The 17,467-nt window shown below is 40.9% G+C and overlaps 1 protein-coding gene across 4 annotated transcripts in view; it reads right to left on the bottom strand.

Annotated features, from left to right (window-relative positions):
- Window positions 1–17,467, bottom strand: part of zcchc14 (zinc finger, CCHC domain containing 14) — a 29,057-nt gene that overhangs the window by 8,345 nt on the left and 3,245 nt on the right. For 3 of the 4 annotated variants that reach the window (XM_042412168.1, XM_042412166.1, XM_042412167.1), the window contains 8 exons: window positions 16,358–16,573; window positions 9,190–9,424; window positions 3,932–4,002; window positions 3,753–3,824; window positions 3,481–3,548; window positions 2,440–2,606; window positions 604–640; window positions 18–516 (listed from right to left, as the gene is read on the bottom strand). In XM_042412168.1, the coding sequence (XP_042268102.1) occupies window positions 18–516; window positions 604–640; window positions 2,440–2,606; window positions 3,481–3,548; window positions 3,753–3,824; window positions 3,932–4,002; window positions 9,190–9,424; window positions 16,358–16,573 (1,365 nt within the window). The remainder of the gene's footprint in view (window positions 1–17; window positions 517–603; window positions 641–2,439; window positions 2,607–3,480; window positions 3,549–3,752; window positions 3,825–3,931; window positions 4,003–9,189; window positions 9,425–16,357; window positions 16,574–17,467) is intronic. The other variant, XM_042412169.1, reaches the window with a different exon arrangement.

Genomic DNA, 17,467 nt, shown 5'->3' with positions numbered 1-17,467 from the left:
TCTGAAGCTATACCCACCTCCTCCATGGTGAGCTGTTTGAAGACGGGGTAATACTTATGGAGCCGAAGCCTGCGCAGCCAGTCCAGGATGCCGTTCTGTTCAGGAGTGTTAACTTGAGACTGGGATGGTGGCTGTGTGTGGGACTGGGAACGGGAGTATGAGAGGGACTGGGAATGGGCTGGGTGATGGGACTGAGGCTGTGTGCTGGGCTGACTGCTGGTTTGTGGCTGAAGGTGGTGCTGGGAGTGCTGAGGATACGAATGCGACTGAAGCTGAGGACCGGGCTGATGTTGGGGATGCGGCTGGGAGGAGGCATCACCTCCGCCAGCCACGCAGCCCTGGGAGGCCAGGGCTGGCACGGGGGGAGGGAGGGAAGACAGCTGGGGGGAATGCTGGGGAGGAGGAATGGAGGGAGGGAGAGGAGGAGGGAGGGAGGAGGGGTGAGGAGAGGAACGAGTCAAGACAGAGCTGTGGGCGCTGACGACAGGCTGGACGCTGGCCACTCTGTACACCACCCTGAGACAGGAAAGACACAAATCAGAGATCACAAATCCTCCTGTAAAGAGGACGAATGATAAACAGACAGAGAGAAAATAATCATACCTGTTGGCTCCTCTGTATTGCAACATACAGCCAAGAGCTGAGTGACAGAGTAAAAACAAAAAGTCCATTATCATTTTCATCATCATTATAATCACACAGGTTCAAAATACTTAAAATAAATTCCCTAATGTGACTGACGGAGACGCCAACATGAACTGCAACAACCCCGGTTTGATTGGAACTATCTAAAAAAAACATAACATACCTAATATTTAAAAATAGAATAAATAGTAAACACTAAGATCTTACGGCTCGTTGTTTCAATATTCCACCAAACTAGTGTTGCACTCCTATGACACTGTCAGACTCACAATGGACAGTTCAAACAAAGATCAAAATCCATGCAAGCTGGCACCTAAATTATCCACAATACAACTCAACCTCAACAGTTACGTCTGACATTGTGTTTGTTGTTGATTGTGTGTTACTTTCACGTGAAACCTTCAGCTCTGATATGCAGGGAACATTTGCACTAAATAGTAGAAAATGAAGTAACAACTGTTTGAAATGCATTCTTTATTAGAGGTAAATTTGATATTCTGACACACAGGAGACAAGAAAAGACACTACATTTTATGTGCTTCTGTTTCACCAAATAAAAACAGAGAAAATGAAATAAACATTGTAAATTTCACACGAAAAAAATTGCAAAGACTCGATACTGCTTACTAACAGGATGGTTGTGAAACTTTAAGTGGTAACTGCAACATGTGGAATTTGAATTGCTTTCTGCAAGAAAAATGCAAATTTCTGGAAAAGTTCTGAAATACTTTATCTAGGGGGAATCTATAAATATGGCACAAAATAAAATGTGTTGCTTTGGTAACAATGCAGATTAATACAGTGTTGATCAGTGACAAGTTATTAAGAACTTTCTGATTTATACTTCATTTTATTGCTGTCTGAAAGAAGTATCTGCTGTGTGTTTACTAAAATCAACCCATAAATTAGAAGCACACATGCAGTGACCGTGCGGTCAGCGCAGTAAATGTAATGTTACAGCCTGTGAGATATTGTGGTGGAGGGCAGAGGTCTGTGTGTTTGTGGAGCCACAGTACAGCAGAGTTAGACATATTCATATTAGCCTTGCCTCCCTGGGGTCTCCTGTGAGTCTGGCAGACACACACACACAGACGCAAAAAGTACAAGCACACACAGTTACACACTGCACTGGGGGCTATAAATACTCTCTGGGATGAAGTCACACTCATAGAATCAAGCACACACACACACACCAACATGAGGTCACCACACTCCAGGCTTCCCAACACAAACATGCCACGCTGAATTCCCACACCAGACTAAAATAGACCCCGTCCGCCTCGTCCAACACCTCCAAAACACAAACTGAAAATCCTCCCTGCAGTCTCACCTCTTCACTGCCACCAACCAAGACCCATACTCGTGCCATTGTCCTTTCCACTACCACTTTATTGCTCCCCCCTCTCTCTCTCCTCCGACAAATTACATCTTTGATCTCGGCTTTCCTGACCCATCCCTTCTAGGCACCGTCTATCTCTGCATCTAGGGTCTCCTGTTTTATATCCCTGCTGCCCTCTATAAAGACTTACTGATTTTAAAGACTCTCCTGCCACACACTCATGACATCAGCAGTTCAAACCTATCTGAGGATTTCTGCTACATGTCATCTCCTATTTCTCTACATTAAAAAAAAAGATAGAAACAGAAATAATATCTAAATTTTTTTTTTCAAAAATGACAATTTTGTAATGCATGTACAATTTAATTTATTTCTAGGAAGTTCAGTGTAAAAACAATACAGATACACAAATAGGATTCATCAAAAAACAAAGTAAAAACAAAATAAAGACTTACTAGAGCTGGGGGTGAACGGGCATGATGGGGCTACAGGAGCCGTGGGAGGGGAGGAGGGCAGCGGCAGGAGAGAGGAAGCACAGTTAGGTGAGAGAGGCCTGGTGGAGGTGAAGAACAGCTGGACGCTGTGGTGCTGGAGGACGTGGCAGGGCAGCGCTGTCAAACACCTGGGTGCAGGACAGCAGGGGGACAGACAAAGAGCACAGGAAGAGGCAGAGAAAGACAACTTGATTAAAAAACTGCTGTGATGCTGTGAGGTTGGAGTCCACAATACAGCGTTATCACAAAGGTACACTGAAGAATTAGTTTTGTGCATATTAATGAACAACATATTAACAACCAGGCAAGAGAATGAGATACCTTGAGAAGACTGTTTTACTTGTGGGGTAGATGCAAATTAATTAACACTCTTGGTAAAAAGTATATCAGTAAGAATAATAGGGGATACGTAGGGCACTGGACGCTTAAAGGTACCCTGTGAAGTTTTTGGACACTAGTAGCACTATAGCGCCATGTTTTTACAAGTGGGCCCCTGTTTTGTTTGTTTGTCATGCATGGAGACATGTAAGAGCATGCGGCAACGAGATAAACATTCTTGCGAGGTTTCATGCTATTTCACTTATTGACAGTTGGTGGCAGTAATGCGCAAAAAAGAAAAAAAACTCAGTAAAGAAGACTGTACATGGATGTAAACAATAGAAGATTAAAATATTCCAAAAAATCAGCTTTATAAAGAAAGACATTCAACACTTTTGTGAGGTTTGGTGAGTAACACTGAATGTAAATATAACTCAGATTGTTATAAAAACTCTACCAGACACCTTTAAGTAGCCAGCACTCTGGTAGATCACAGTATATGTATCAGTGCTAACAGGATAAAGTTAAATAATCAAAACAAAAAACAGGTCAGTCGTGTTTCTGTGAAGAAGTAGTCAAATTTAGATATGCAACAAGATGTGGAGCTCCACTACGGCTGCCAGAAGACAAAACGACAATAACTTTTCAAGGGCACAAATAAACCAGTTGGGTTAAGGGACTAACCTGGGGTCCAGGTCTATGGACTGAGGGAGGAACTTCTCCACGCCTTCATCAGGAAACACCTGTGACAGCTTAGAGAGAAAAGTTCAACATTAGAAATGGCCATATACTAAACTAAGCACATTACGTCACTATGCTGATGATACTGAACTATACATCCAAATATAATCTGTGTAACAAACAGAACAGCAGAGCCTTTAATCTGAATTATGCTGAAGTGCAGCCTGAGATTGTTATTTTATTCTGGTAAATTGTGTTTTGGTGGTGGTCCTGACCTGGGACAGCAGGTCTGTCACCTCCTGCTGAGTTCGGACAACAGATGACATGAAACCATCTGACCAGCTGGCCTGAAGGAGAAGTGGAGAGTAGAGAGGAGGAAGGATGAGGAGAAAGGGAGGTGAACAGAATTCAAGTGGGTGGAACATCTGAATGTGTGTGTTAACACTGGACCCACCTCGAACACATATTCACTTGTGTCTTCAGACTTGTGTGTCACTCCTCTCAGCACCACCCTCTCAATCACCACTGTAAAAGCGCAGATGGTTTCATAGATGATTAACCTTACTTCACATATTTACACAATCCAGCAGAGTCTGGCAAGTTGCACTTTAACATCAGAGCATTTGAGACGCGTGCTTTAACACATCAATCAATTAGAAGTGATTTGTTTAAATGGCCTGGAGGACTTAAGTTTGGCTTGCTCTCAAAAGTAGTAAATCAATGTGAGGAAAAAACCAGAAGCTAAAGGTGAAGCTGTTTAATCGTGTCATCAGGTATAACTACTGTACACTGACTGTGGGCGTGAACTGTCGACTGCTGTCAACTGTTTTTGCTCTGTCTGGACTTCACAGCACTGTGACTGGCTGTCTGGTATTGGAAGACATTTAGTTCTCAAGACACAAAAGTGCAGTGTAGCAAAAATACCTCTTTACTAAATGTTTCCTATATGGTTCTCATTAGCTGACTTACTCCTCATTATTGTCAAGATGCAGCTTTTTGTCAATTACAGTTCAGTTTAAAAAGTGCAAAAGAGGCCCATTGTTGCAGTTTCTTAGTCACTGGCAGGTCAGTAAACTTTATACATGACTTAACGGCCCTTTAAAAGTTGTGTGGAAAACTGAGCCAGCAGGTCATTAGGTTAGTGGTAGGATAGTACATGCTGGCTCTTATAAAAATGTTTTAGTTTCCCCTTTGAACCTCATTCTGTCACTATAACCTACGATTAAAGTCATTTATTGAGCAAAAATAACAAACATTCAGTTGCCCCAGCTTGCTAAATTTTCCATGGGTTCTGGCATTTTACAGACTAGACATTTTAGTGGTGGGAAATGTGACAATAAATACTGTCAGACGATATAAATCTGTCTGCTGTCAAAGATTACTTACACCATGTATCTTTCCCTTTAACATCTCTGGCTGTATCAGGCCATGTGGGTAATGTTGCAAATCAGCAGGACCAATTTATGGCAATATTGAATTTTGTATGATTTTTACATCAGTGTGATGAAGTATGTTTATTTGTCAGGTATTCGATTTCCTGGATTAACCAACAACAGTCAGTCCTGTGTGGTTATTTAATCCATTAACAGTTCCTCATTTTATTGATTTTCCATTGATATAGTGATATTCAATTACATTTAGTGTGATACAGGAATGTATCCATATTGCCCACTCCTCAAATACCAAACATTATCACATATGTGATGATACGGTACACCATGTCTAATCCACTAACAGTATAAAGTTTTACTAAGTCTATTGCTTGTATTAATGTATGTTCTATAGTTTGTCTTTTTGCACAATTTACACATTCTGTGGACAATTCTATAGAAAAGTTCACTACACAGTGAAGACAGCAATTTATTAAATTGTGAAGATTTCCATGTTTATCCATAAGTTCATGGAAGGATCATTATTAAACATAGTGTTTTAAAGGATGTTATATCTGATAATGTTTGCATTATCTGTGCTTCCAATATTTCTCAATATATGAACCAAATATAGTGTGTACTCTTACCATCCTCATACCATACATTTCTTTCAGCAGACTCAACTACTACTCACCCCTTCCTATTATCCTGCTGATTCATCAACACACTGGTTGGACCTCTTTCTACATGTTCACCTACCAGTGAGTCAAATGAGCCAAACTAATCTGTGAGATCCAAGTGTGAGAGCTGCTTTTCCATCCGTCCCTGAAGATTTGTTAGCTGCCCTTAGTAATCTGAACTGCCACGTTATGAATTTGGAGCTCTCTGGTTCTCCATGCTCAACTACCACACTGAACATTTTGTCCATCACATGAGTCCCAAATCTGGAAACAACTCCACCATGTATATATGCTCTTTAATTTCCCATCTGGACAGAAACTCTGTCCCGGCTACACTGCCAAACAACTTCCCACAGCTGCTACTTTATGACTCATCCAGGACACTGCTCCCCACCTGGGCTTTATCCTCCCCAAATCCTGTTATCTGTCCGGTCCCACCTGTATGCCCACTGACTGCCTGATGTAGCTGTTTATATCAAATGTAAAACACTGGTGCTGGCATTCAAGACTATAAGGGTCTGGAGACTTCTGAGTGATCATCTGGCCCTATTCTGACACCAAATCCTCTTTCTCCTGCTTCTGAAATGACTTTTTTCCACTCCTGACAGCTCTAATAAACCCCCCATCCACCTCTCCCCTGCCTTGGTACCTAAAATAACATGCACTCTTCCACATAGCGTGTAAGTCATCTTCTTTGTCTGGATGCATGCCTCAGGTGCAGAGGCAGGTTGGGGCTGCTCCACTGCCATTAAATCCATGTCATTAGATAGAAGGGGAGAGCAAGTTGGAAGAAGAGGAATCGCTAAAAACATTGGGTGTGTGTGTTCAAAAAAAGACCTCCAGGTATCGATTTAGACATATTAAACTCTCTATTTGACACTACATCAGGCGTGCAGGGACAAGCAGCAGGGCAGGGGAAGACATGAGCGAAATAGGAGACGAATAAAGAGTGACATGAAGGAGTAAAGAAAGAGGAGAAGGTCTCACACATTTCTCTTTGTCTGTGTCTCTCTCTGTCTCCTGCATACACACACACACACACACACACGTTCCTCACCACCTTGCTGTGTGCCTGTTGGGCAGCAGCTGTAGAAGGCTCTAAATGCCGCCTGCCATTCACACTAATCTAGGCTGCCACACTCACACACACAGACAGACACGCAGAGTTTTTTTAAGTGCAGCAGTGTGTGTGCATAACATGCAGATGACGTGATCAAAAGAAGAGTTTCAGTTATCTCCTGAAGAGATAACACACTGATAAAAACCTCTCTTATTATCTCTGTGTTTTTAATACTACTACAATTATAGTTTATGTGTGTGTGCTAGAAAATATGTAAAAACAACATATAAGGTATAGCTCATTTTGCCTAGCCTGAGATAGCAAAAACTGGAAACACACACACACACACACACACACACACACACACACACACACACAATGAGAATGGTAGGGCATGGCATATAAAATTAATTGTGTGTCTGCCTGTGAGAATGTGTGTGTACCCTTCTCTGCGTTTGTGTTTTATGTGTTTCTACATGCTGAAAACGACTGTGTGATGTTGTGTGTGTCCGTTCTATGCTGGTGACAGCTATGCGGTGTGACCATGAGGTAGTGAGATAGTTGAGTGTTGTGTTACAGACAGAGGCAGGGGGCCAAGACAATAACAGGCTGGTCTGGAGAGGCTTGCCCCCTCTAAACCGCATCCATCCTGAGGCACCGGCTGCCCACTGCATGATTGATTTCAAATGGGTGATAATGGAATATATGCTAAACGATCAGATTGCCTTGTAAAAATCAAAAATTCAGTGTGTGTGATTGTGACCTACAATGGAGAACAAGACACCGCTGTTAACTTGGGTTCAGCGTGTATTTAGTATAAGCTGAGGTAATGTTTTCACTTTTTTGCCCCCTTCATTTTTAAAGGCCCTAAACACTGTGACACACCCACACAGGTGTTTTCACTTTGCCTGATTAGACCTTGTCACAGGACTGTGTGGGTGTGCACAGACTGTGTTTGATTGACATTGTCTGTGTGCATCGCTGTCCTCTTAGTATCGTTGCTCCTGTTAGGGTGGGGCAGCTTACACCTTTCTCATTCTTATCGGTTAATGATGTTTAATGACATCATATAATTCCAAACTTTAACCTGAGCAGACGTTTAATAACAAGAGAACAAGAATAACTGAAAACACCTGTCTGAGTCTGCTGTCCTTTTAAGGGCATTGTGGTCCTATTTAGAAGCAATTTATTTGAAGAAATATGTGCATTCATTTGTATATTAAAAAACTAAATGACTACAACTAAAATGCAATTATGTTTTATCTTTCATTTATCAATCTAATTGTATTGACACTGAAATTGATTGCTAATTGATTTGGTTTTATGGCACATTTATTGTTTGGTTGACCCACCACTTTATCAACTTCCTTTCCTGCTTCATCAAGCAGCTGTTTTTAGCAAACAAACCCACTGTATGCTAGCTATTCTGCAAAAAATAGCAGACAGACAAAGTTAGCTACTAGCTAAGTAAAATTTGGCAGTAAAATACAGACATTTAGATACAGATATAGCAACTTTACTGTTTGTTTCACTCTCATTTCATCAGCATCGTTTCCAGCTTAGCAGGCAGCAGACAAGCAAAGAAGCTTTGATAAACCCACTGTAACTTACGCTAGCAACTAAGTAGTAAACAAAGTTAGCTACTAGCTGATGAAAAAAGTCACTTTTGTAGCTGAAGAGCCAGATTTTTTTTCCAAGAGACCAAAACAGAGAGAATGTTGGACTTACATTTATCAGCTGGTCAGAAACACAGCTCCAAATGAATGCTAATGTTGTGTCTGCTCATGGGTAAATAGGCAACTGCTAACATGTTAGCCATAACAACTTTACAAGCTGATATTATGTCAGGGCAGAGTTTGTCGGATTATTTTGAGGTTATTCTTATTTGTGGCCAAAAATTGATTTAACATAATTTCAAAACGTTGGTTTAACTTCCCAAAAAAGAAAAAATAAATGAAAAAAAGTCTCACTTTTTGGTTTTATTGGGTTTGAGATGATCATTTCTGAGATTTGTTCTGCAAACCCAGTACAGAGGAAGTCACTGCAATTTAATTTGTGGTGCTATTAATAGTGAAAAATTCCATTTGAAAAACTAAATTTAGATTTAAAATAAGGGAACAAAACATGTTAATTTTTTTTATTCAACAAGTAAGGGTGGAAATGAAATGAAAATGAAATTATTGCACTTGAAGAAAATATTGAGCTGGATCCTAAAGTTTGACCACAATAGAAACTGTTAATTCAAGAGGTTTGATGATGACAGCCCTGATCACCCTGAAACCTGAAAACCACATGCATCCTTAAGTGGCATAAAACACTGCAACTCACACACACATATACTAGCCTAAGGGCAAAATTCTTTAAGCTTAGTTGTAGTGTTCAGATGTGCCAGCATGCCACATCTTGTTCAACTGGGCTTAACTCTGTGTATAGCATGACACACACACTTCATACCGATATGCACAGATGGAGGGTGGGGGTGAAGCCATACATTCATATTGTACATCAGGTCAAACAGAGAGACAATGACAATGTGTTTCTCCTGCTAGTGAAGCAACAGCAATGTGGCAGGAATATAAAAACAAGAATTCCTATGGCTCACCTTTTCCTGATTTCCCTTGGTGGCTCTTGGTTGATGCTGCTGCTTCATGGCTTTGCCCAGCAGGTACAGGAGGAGGCAGATGAGGAGGTGGAGGAGGAGGTGGCGGGGGAGGTGGAGGAGGAGGAGGGAGGTCGAGGTGAGGAGGGGTGAGCTCCTGGCTGACCGCTTGGTCTCCTCGTCCCACAGTGACCCCTGAGTTCAGTCCTGAAACCGTGCCGGCCTCTCTGGTCTGGCTCTGGAGTGCAGGGGTGAGAGATCGTTCAACAGAGGAGAGGTTAGGACCACACAGCAAAGGTCAGGGATAACTAGATACAGTACAGGACATGCAGTACAGGCATTTACTCCTCAGCCTCAAGTAGAGCTTGTTTGCACACCAGAGCATATGTGGCACTATCGAAGAGACTGTGAGCCTGATGTGGAATTATTATTTTATCATCATGTAATATATGGTCCAAAACCTGTCATATTGTTTAATTTTAAATGTGTTGCTTTGATTTCAGATGAGTCAACTGTAAAAAAAAAAAAAAAAAGCAAATCGTGAATTCTGCATCTGCTCCAGCGCCAGCAGATGGAAACAGTCCCACACGGTTTTCCCTCCTCTCCACCAGTTGCCTTCACGGTCCCACATGGGCAACAAAAACACACACAAGGCAACATTCAACGACCATCGAGATGAATGCAACGCTTAAGCTCTGCTCTGTTACTGCTTGAAAAACTCGAACACTAAGCAAAGCTCTCTGCAGGGCTGGCACACTGCTAAAACAAAGTGAGGAGAAAGATCTGGCAGTGCAGAGCAAACCAATATTTAAGCAGCGCTCTTATTTATAGCAGCGCCCTCGAGGAGTAGTTGTATGGAGAACGTTTTGACATCCAAACACGCATTTAAACCTGTAGCTGCCTCCTACTGTCGGACCAACTACTGTTCCAGTTGAAATTGGGACGGACATACTTTGCTCAAGAGCACCTCAAGAACTGATCCCTGAGGGAACTGACTCCTGATCTCCCAAACCTTGGGACCCACTGACACATAATGTCTTTAGGGAAACTTCTACTTTCAGATACCCCTGTTATCAAAACAATCTTTCTGTGATAAGTATTGAATTTTATTTGTATCCAGTCTACTTTCTTTTAACCTTTACTTCAATTATTCATTTTCTAGAATTCCCAGAATGCCTTTCAAAAATCCACAGAGAATAGACGTGATATTATTGCTTTTATTCAAAGGTCTTCCTCATTAAGAGGTAGCGTGCTTTGAGCTAAATGCTAACATCAGCAGCTAACATACTCAGAATGACAATGCTAACATGCTGATGCTAAGGTGTGATGTTAACCCTAATACCCATCTTATTATAACTTGTTAACATGCTAATATTTGCTAATTAGCAGTAATTTGCAGGAGTTGGAAAAAAAAAGGAATTTTTGGCCTGATGATGGCGCTAGATGAAAAGTTAAGGTGTTACTAATGTGATTACAATTCATCCTGAGGTGGACATGAATGTGTGGACAAAATTTTATGGCAATCCATCCGGTCTTTGTTGAGACATTTCACCCAAAGGCACAAAAGTCAATTTCATGGTGGTGCCAAAGGAAAAGTAAGAGGATCACCAAAGTCAGTAGGATGTATTCTTGATGAACCATAAATGACTGTACAAAACTTAATGGTAACAAATGGTAATAAATCTGATAGTTGTTGAGATATTTCAGTCTGGGCCAAAGAGGAGGGCCGACCAACCGACATTACCATCATAGAGCCATGTCGCTAGCATGGCTAAACTTGAAAATAAAAGTAAAAACTATCTCTTTTGCTAGATATCACTAAAGGTAAGTGAGGTTCTTTTTTGTTTGTTTTTGAACAGACCATCCCTTTAAGACATTTGAGTAGTTCTTTATGCTTTGCTTATGCATGTTTAACAGCAAGCAGAGCAATAACATGACAATCCTGTTCCAGGAACTGTCAGCCCCTAACTCAAACAACACAGCATGTAAATCCCTAAAGCCCAAAAGATTACGAAATATCACTCAAACCCCCAAGCCAGCACTGTACGGTAAACAGTTTGTCATTGTAACACACAGTTTATGTGTTTGATTGCATTTTATTCATGACGTGTAAACATAACAGGAACTTCTGAACCATCGAACTCATTTGAGTCACATATATTTATTCGTCATGGAAATCTAACCACTAAACTTCCTCCAGAGTTGTTCTTGTCACTTAGATTAGATTTTATCTTTCAATAGGGGTTTTAATGGATCATTTACTGTATCTCACTATGGAGTGGACAGTATACTGTGTACTGTATTGAATGATCCAGTGAGCGTTTAAAGTTACTGTAATAAATTGCTATCTAACCTTGTTTAAATAAAGGTCACAACTTCTACTTTTGGATTGCTATATGTTGTTCTAAATGCAGATGTATAGAATTAAAAGATTACATTGGAGTTATAACTGTACAGCTCTCTTTTCCTTCATCAAAAGGGAAAACCCAGCATGTGCTGTTGCCTGCAATCACACACACACACACACACACACACACACACACACACACACACACACACACACACACACACACACACACACACACACACACACACAGCATGAGGCAGTAGATCTGAAAACAATTAAGTGTGCTACTGCCACATCCGCATGTTACTCCCCTAACCTGCCAGCACTCTGTAAGTGACTATGACTGTGTTACATTGTAGGTACATGAAGTAAAAACAATATGAGTCAGCAGGAAGGATTACAAAACAGAAACGGAAAAATAAGGAAGAGTGGAAGTGGAATTAAGATACGTTCAAGTTATTTGGACAGTATGTGAACCTCCCTGAACACTGCTAGTAGAAATCGCACAGTAAAAAAGCTGAAACTATAAAACACAGACTGTGTGCTGACAAAGACTCCTCCTTTTCCTACAACTATCAATCTAACTATGCTGTTAATTCTGACGCTGGCATTGTTTTTACAGACATAAAAAGCAATCATATAATAGAGTGATTATGCAGGTCTGCACAAGCCCAACAGATGTGCCAGTGTATTATATTTGCCGTTTTTACTTCTGTATTTCTGTTGCTACATCATCAGAGAAACTCAAATTCAACCATTTTTCCCCTGTAGTGACACAAAGCAGCATCCAGCTGCTTTGCGTTAAAATGAAATCCTGGAGGAAGAACAGTTTGCAGTGACCGGTGCAGCAGTGAAGTCTGCTCCATGTGCAGTGGGGGAAAGCTGCTTACATTATACTTTTACTCCACAACAATTCAGACATACATATTGTACATTTTACTCCACCACAATAATCAAGCAGTTATTGTTTTCAGTCCATTGCATAGTTATATATACTTAACTACTCAGCAGTATATACAGTAGAGTTGTTACAGACGTAGCTCTGCCTTGATCCACAACATTAAAATCATGCTTAGAAGTTGAAAACTTATGTAACTTTTGAAAGAAGAAATAATACAATCTTCCTCTTTCAAATGAAAAGCTTAATTCATAAGCAATAAAACACAAACCTACTCAATTCAACACACTTAGGAGTTTTACTACCACAGCCTCACTTAGTCTGGTATGACTCGTAGCTGACTGTAGCTAAAGTAAAAATAGATATTGTTGCGTAAGTAATATTACTGAGTCAGTTTGCTGACTTAAGATTCGTGCTAATGCTAATGTTATACTATGTTTTAGCATGCCACAAACGTGTCATTTGTTTCAATGCCAACTAAACGCAGCTGATGACGTGTTTGTCGTTTCCTGTTTGGGGTCCAGTTCCTCTCGCTCTCAGCCAGGCCACTAACGGTGACGTCTTTAATGCAACTAAAACAAGACAATCTCAGGAAATGAAACGAAAGTCAAACGGCTATTATTCTGTAATTGTCATTTGTGGCCACAGTGGTTGAGGTTCTGCAACATTTACAGCATACGACTAGCCACAAGCTGTAAACACGGTATTGACATTCTATCAACTAACAACTGCCTATTCACACATCCAGCAGACATTGAGCAATGTTAGCATTCAATTGGATGTGTCGTTCTGGACACCTAATGAATGTATGTCCAGTATTCACTCTACTTTTAGCTCTGTTTTGGTCTCCACCAACTCCTGAGGCAAATATCTGTCTCTTTAGCTGCTAAATGCTCCACTATGTTTAGCTAGTCGCTAACTTTGTCTGTCGTCCGTTTGGTGCTGGGCAGGTACCATACAGTAATTTGGCTAAACTAAGCTGAACTCAGAGGAACTGCACTGCTGGATGATCATTCTCTGTGTGGTTCATCACTATGAGCAATAACTTGTCATTTACTTCAGTGTTAATATAAAATATTGCTTAATGCACCCAAAAGGATCTGAGTACTTCTACCACCGCTAATTATATGAGACTTAAATGGCTACTACTACAACTTTCACATTTCTGTGTTACACTTCTGTTGCTAATATAAAGCCTGCTACAGTAGAGATTACCAGGCTTCAGTGAAGGCTATTGTGTCCAGTATATCTGCTGCAGGTGACAGTAGGTCTGGCTATAAGCAGCACTACTGTACATAACGTACAGTATATGACTGCTCTGCTTCACAGTGAAACCCTGTCATTCCCTTCAGAGCACTGGGGGAAGGAAAAAGAGCCAGAGAGCGAGCGAGTGAGAGCATTTATAACTTCCTGGGGATTCACTGGAGACACACACACGGACACACTCACAGACACACACACACACACACACTCACACACACACACACACCACAGAGGGTTGATTTCAGCATAGAGAAATGTGCTGACCTGCACTAAGCAGGAGCCAAGGGCAACAAAACACTAAATACAAACGCTTCTCTCTGAGCTGGGTACTTTCCCTCCACTGCTCACACATGTTTGAACAGTGTGCCTGTCTGCTTGTGTGTGAACATTTAAGTGTGTGAAAGAGAGAAAAAAATAGATAGAAATAAATTTCGAGAGGAACAAAACATCCAACTTTTTGCTTCTCTGATGTTCTCTCTTCGCATCGCTCTTTATCTGATTCCACTCCGTGCAGCGTGATCTCTGATGTTACTGTAACAGAGGGATTAATGAACCACTAAGTTCCCTGCATCGCTGGGAAATCCCCTCCTCTCGCTCCCTTATGATCTCCACCTTCCATTACAACACATCCAGGCAGAGGGATCACATTTGGTGGTAAACAACAACTACAGTCATCCTCTCTTCCGTCATCTTTTATCACTGATATCTGGACATTTTATGGTTGACCACTGATATTGTGATTATCAGAATAGTGTTTGTTTTTACAAAAGAGAACATTTCTTCACATTTCATAACGGTAACCACGTGATAGGAATGTGGCTCATCCCCATAAAGAAGGTTGATGGTTCAAACTCAATAGCCAGCTTTGAAAATATGAGTGAGGAGAGTAAATGAGTGACAGTCTTGCATTGTTGAGGAGCCCTTGAGCAAGGCGATTAACTACTTGCTGCTGTACTGTGGTAGCTCTATGTCCAGACTGTGACTGCACTGAGTAGTGCAGAATACAAATTAACTCCAAAAAAGGGAATTATGCACTTCGAAGTGACTGAAATTGACAACATACGTCACTGTTTTGTTTATATTCCCAAATGTTCTTTAACACTTGTTTGCGCAGCTGTACACACACATTCACAACTGCAGCTTAAGAGTAACATTGTCAAAGAAATGTAATTAGTTGAAAAGGCCGGATGTATTCATGGTACTCTCTGACATTAGTCCCCAGTTACTGAAGCTTCCTCTGACTGTGCTCCAGTTTTGACTCTCACGTGGACCTCTTCATTTCATCAATAACACCTTTGATTGATATACTGTCTCTAAAGGATATTGATTAGCTACGCAGCCATGCTAACCTGTAAGCTAACCTTACTGTTTACATAACACATGTATTTAGTGTGGAAGGTACCATTAGCAGCAGCTGGTCGTTGAATCTTATCTTTGATGTTGGTTGTTTTGTCAAATTGGCCTGCTGGTGTTTTAGCTAGCTAACAGCTCCTGAGCAGCTAACTCTTCAGTGTGTTTTTGGAGTTGAGACAGAAATGTATCCTGTGGAGTTCACTAGTAAACACATTTGAGTTTGTGTATTATTAACACATCTGTGTACTATTGAGGTCTAATAAATATGTTGAAGACATTTCCTTCCTCACAAAATTTTATTATTTTGCAACTTGCACTGTTTGTTAGTTTCATGTTCCTTGCCTTTCGATGGAACTTTGCTACATTTATTAACGTCACTGTCAAACAGTCAGCAGGTCAGATGCACACAAAACAAGGACCTGCTCATGAAAATATTTCTCCATAGTGCTACTTTTAGTCAAAAACCACACAGGAAATATGATACACATTGGTGTTCCACTATCTGGACTTGCTGTATGATTTGTGTTATACACCTTTATTTTGTATGTTGACTACGGTACATAACTGAAACTAAATGTTTAGTGCTTCATATTGAGATTTTGTTGAAATTACTTTATTGATTTATACTATACTATACTATATATTTATATTGCTTCATGTATTTTTGAGATTTTTGTTAACTGTCGTTGCAATACCAGCATAACACAACAAGCCACAATTTCAAATGGCAATGTGTCATGGATGTTTTAGACCAGTGGTTCTCAAAGTGGGTCCCGAGCAAAGAGCGGAATTATTTATTTTCACTAAAATTCCTTCCATAAGTAACACAATGACAGAATTTGTGACTATTTTGGTCATGGGTTTCATACACTTTCTGTAATAACACATCTAAACATCATCATCACAAACATCTAAAAGCGATTATCTTATCAGATGGGGGTCCCTGGGACAAAATCTTAACAAATGGGGGTCCGTGGTCTAATTTGTGTCAGTTTAAGGGTCCTTGATGTGAAAAAATTTGAGAACCACTGTTTTAAACAACAATGATGCACCAAATATGAGGGACCATTCATTCCTATGAAGGCCACACTACAGGAAATAAAGCCAAAAAAGGTGTCACCCACATCCCAGCAGGATGGCTTAGAAATGGCAATCATTCAGTAAACCCATACAACAAAGTATTTATAAAATAGAACCACAGTTGAACCACCAGTGACATCCTTTTCACCACAATAATGTTGCTTGCTCAGTTATTCAACATACATGAACACTGTCAAAGCTAACTACACTCATAGGATGTCTCTCCGTACCTTGTGCCAGCAGGTGCAGCGTGTGTGGCAGAGTTGGCAGGAAGACAGAGGCAGGTAGGCGGCGCTGGCATCAGGCAGGGAGCAGGCAGCGGGGGACAGAGGCAGCGACACGGTCTGATGGTGATAGTGGTGATGTGGCTGAGTGTAACAGACAGCAGCTCGATCCCCGCCAGGCCCTGCTCCTTGACCCTCTCCACCTGCTCCTCCTCTGCTCACCTGGAACAACCGACACGCTCAGTAACAGGATAAAGAAATACAAATATGTCTACCTGTCACACAGCTGGTAGAGACACGACTACTCATCTCTAGCGTAAGAGATGAAAAGGCTTTGTTCGGTCTTGTTCCACTATTTGTTCAACTGTGAGGTGATTTCTGGAAAATGTAGTGCAGTGACAACTACTTTAACAAGAACATGAATATGATATTGACACTCATTAGAGTCCAAATTTGATGTTGTAGTATTTCCTGTATCGTTATAAGAGAGAGATCACCCAAAAAAAACAGAAATTGGTTTGAAAACCATAAAAAAATGCCACATTAATATTCCCGTCATCACATTAAATGTTAGATGTGTTATTGCTCCACTTTTTGCCCAAAACTTAAGTGGATATGACCCATTTATGTTGAATGTTTTTGATATGATTGGAAGCTGCAACTGTGAGAATCCTGAAATTATACGCAGTGACAGATGGATGTAAAAAGAGGAAATTTATCACCAAAGCCACCAAAATTCATCAGCGAGCAGGGGATCATTTTTACTTTTTCCCATATGAACTCAGCTGTGTTCGACATCACAAACTCCTGCTCACTTTCATTCAGAGCTGCAGCTTTCACCTTCAAACATGTAATTTACTTCCCTCCCAACTGAATAACACATGACTGCGGTCTGTTGTGTTACCAGGCAGCCTGTCATTGACTATGTCTCATCTGTAATTTGGCCTATAGGTAACATGAGTGTGCTGTACTCATCTGTAACATATTTCCTCTGCCTTAAATTACTTTGTGTTTCACTTGTTTCTTGTTCCTCTGAGCAGGTGAAAACCTCACCTGTGAGCAGGAGCCTGATGGATGGGAGGAGGTGGTGATAACTCAGAGCGCCCCACACTGGAT

Source organism: Thunnus maccoyii, chromosome 5, assembly GCF_910596095.1.
Source record: "Thunnus maccoyii chromosome 5, fThuMac1.1, whole genome shotgun sequence".
NCBI lineage: Eukaryota > Metazoa > Chordata > Actinopteri > Scombriformes > Scombridae > Thunnus > Thunnus maccoyii.
This window is presented reverse-complemented; position numbering and strand designations above follow the sequence as displayed.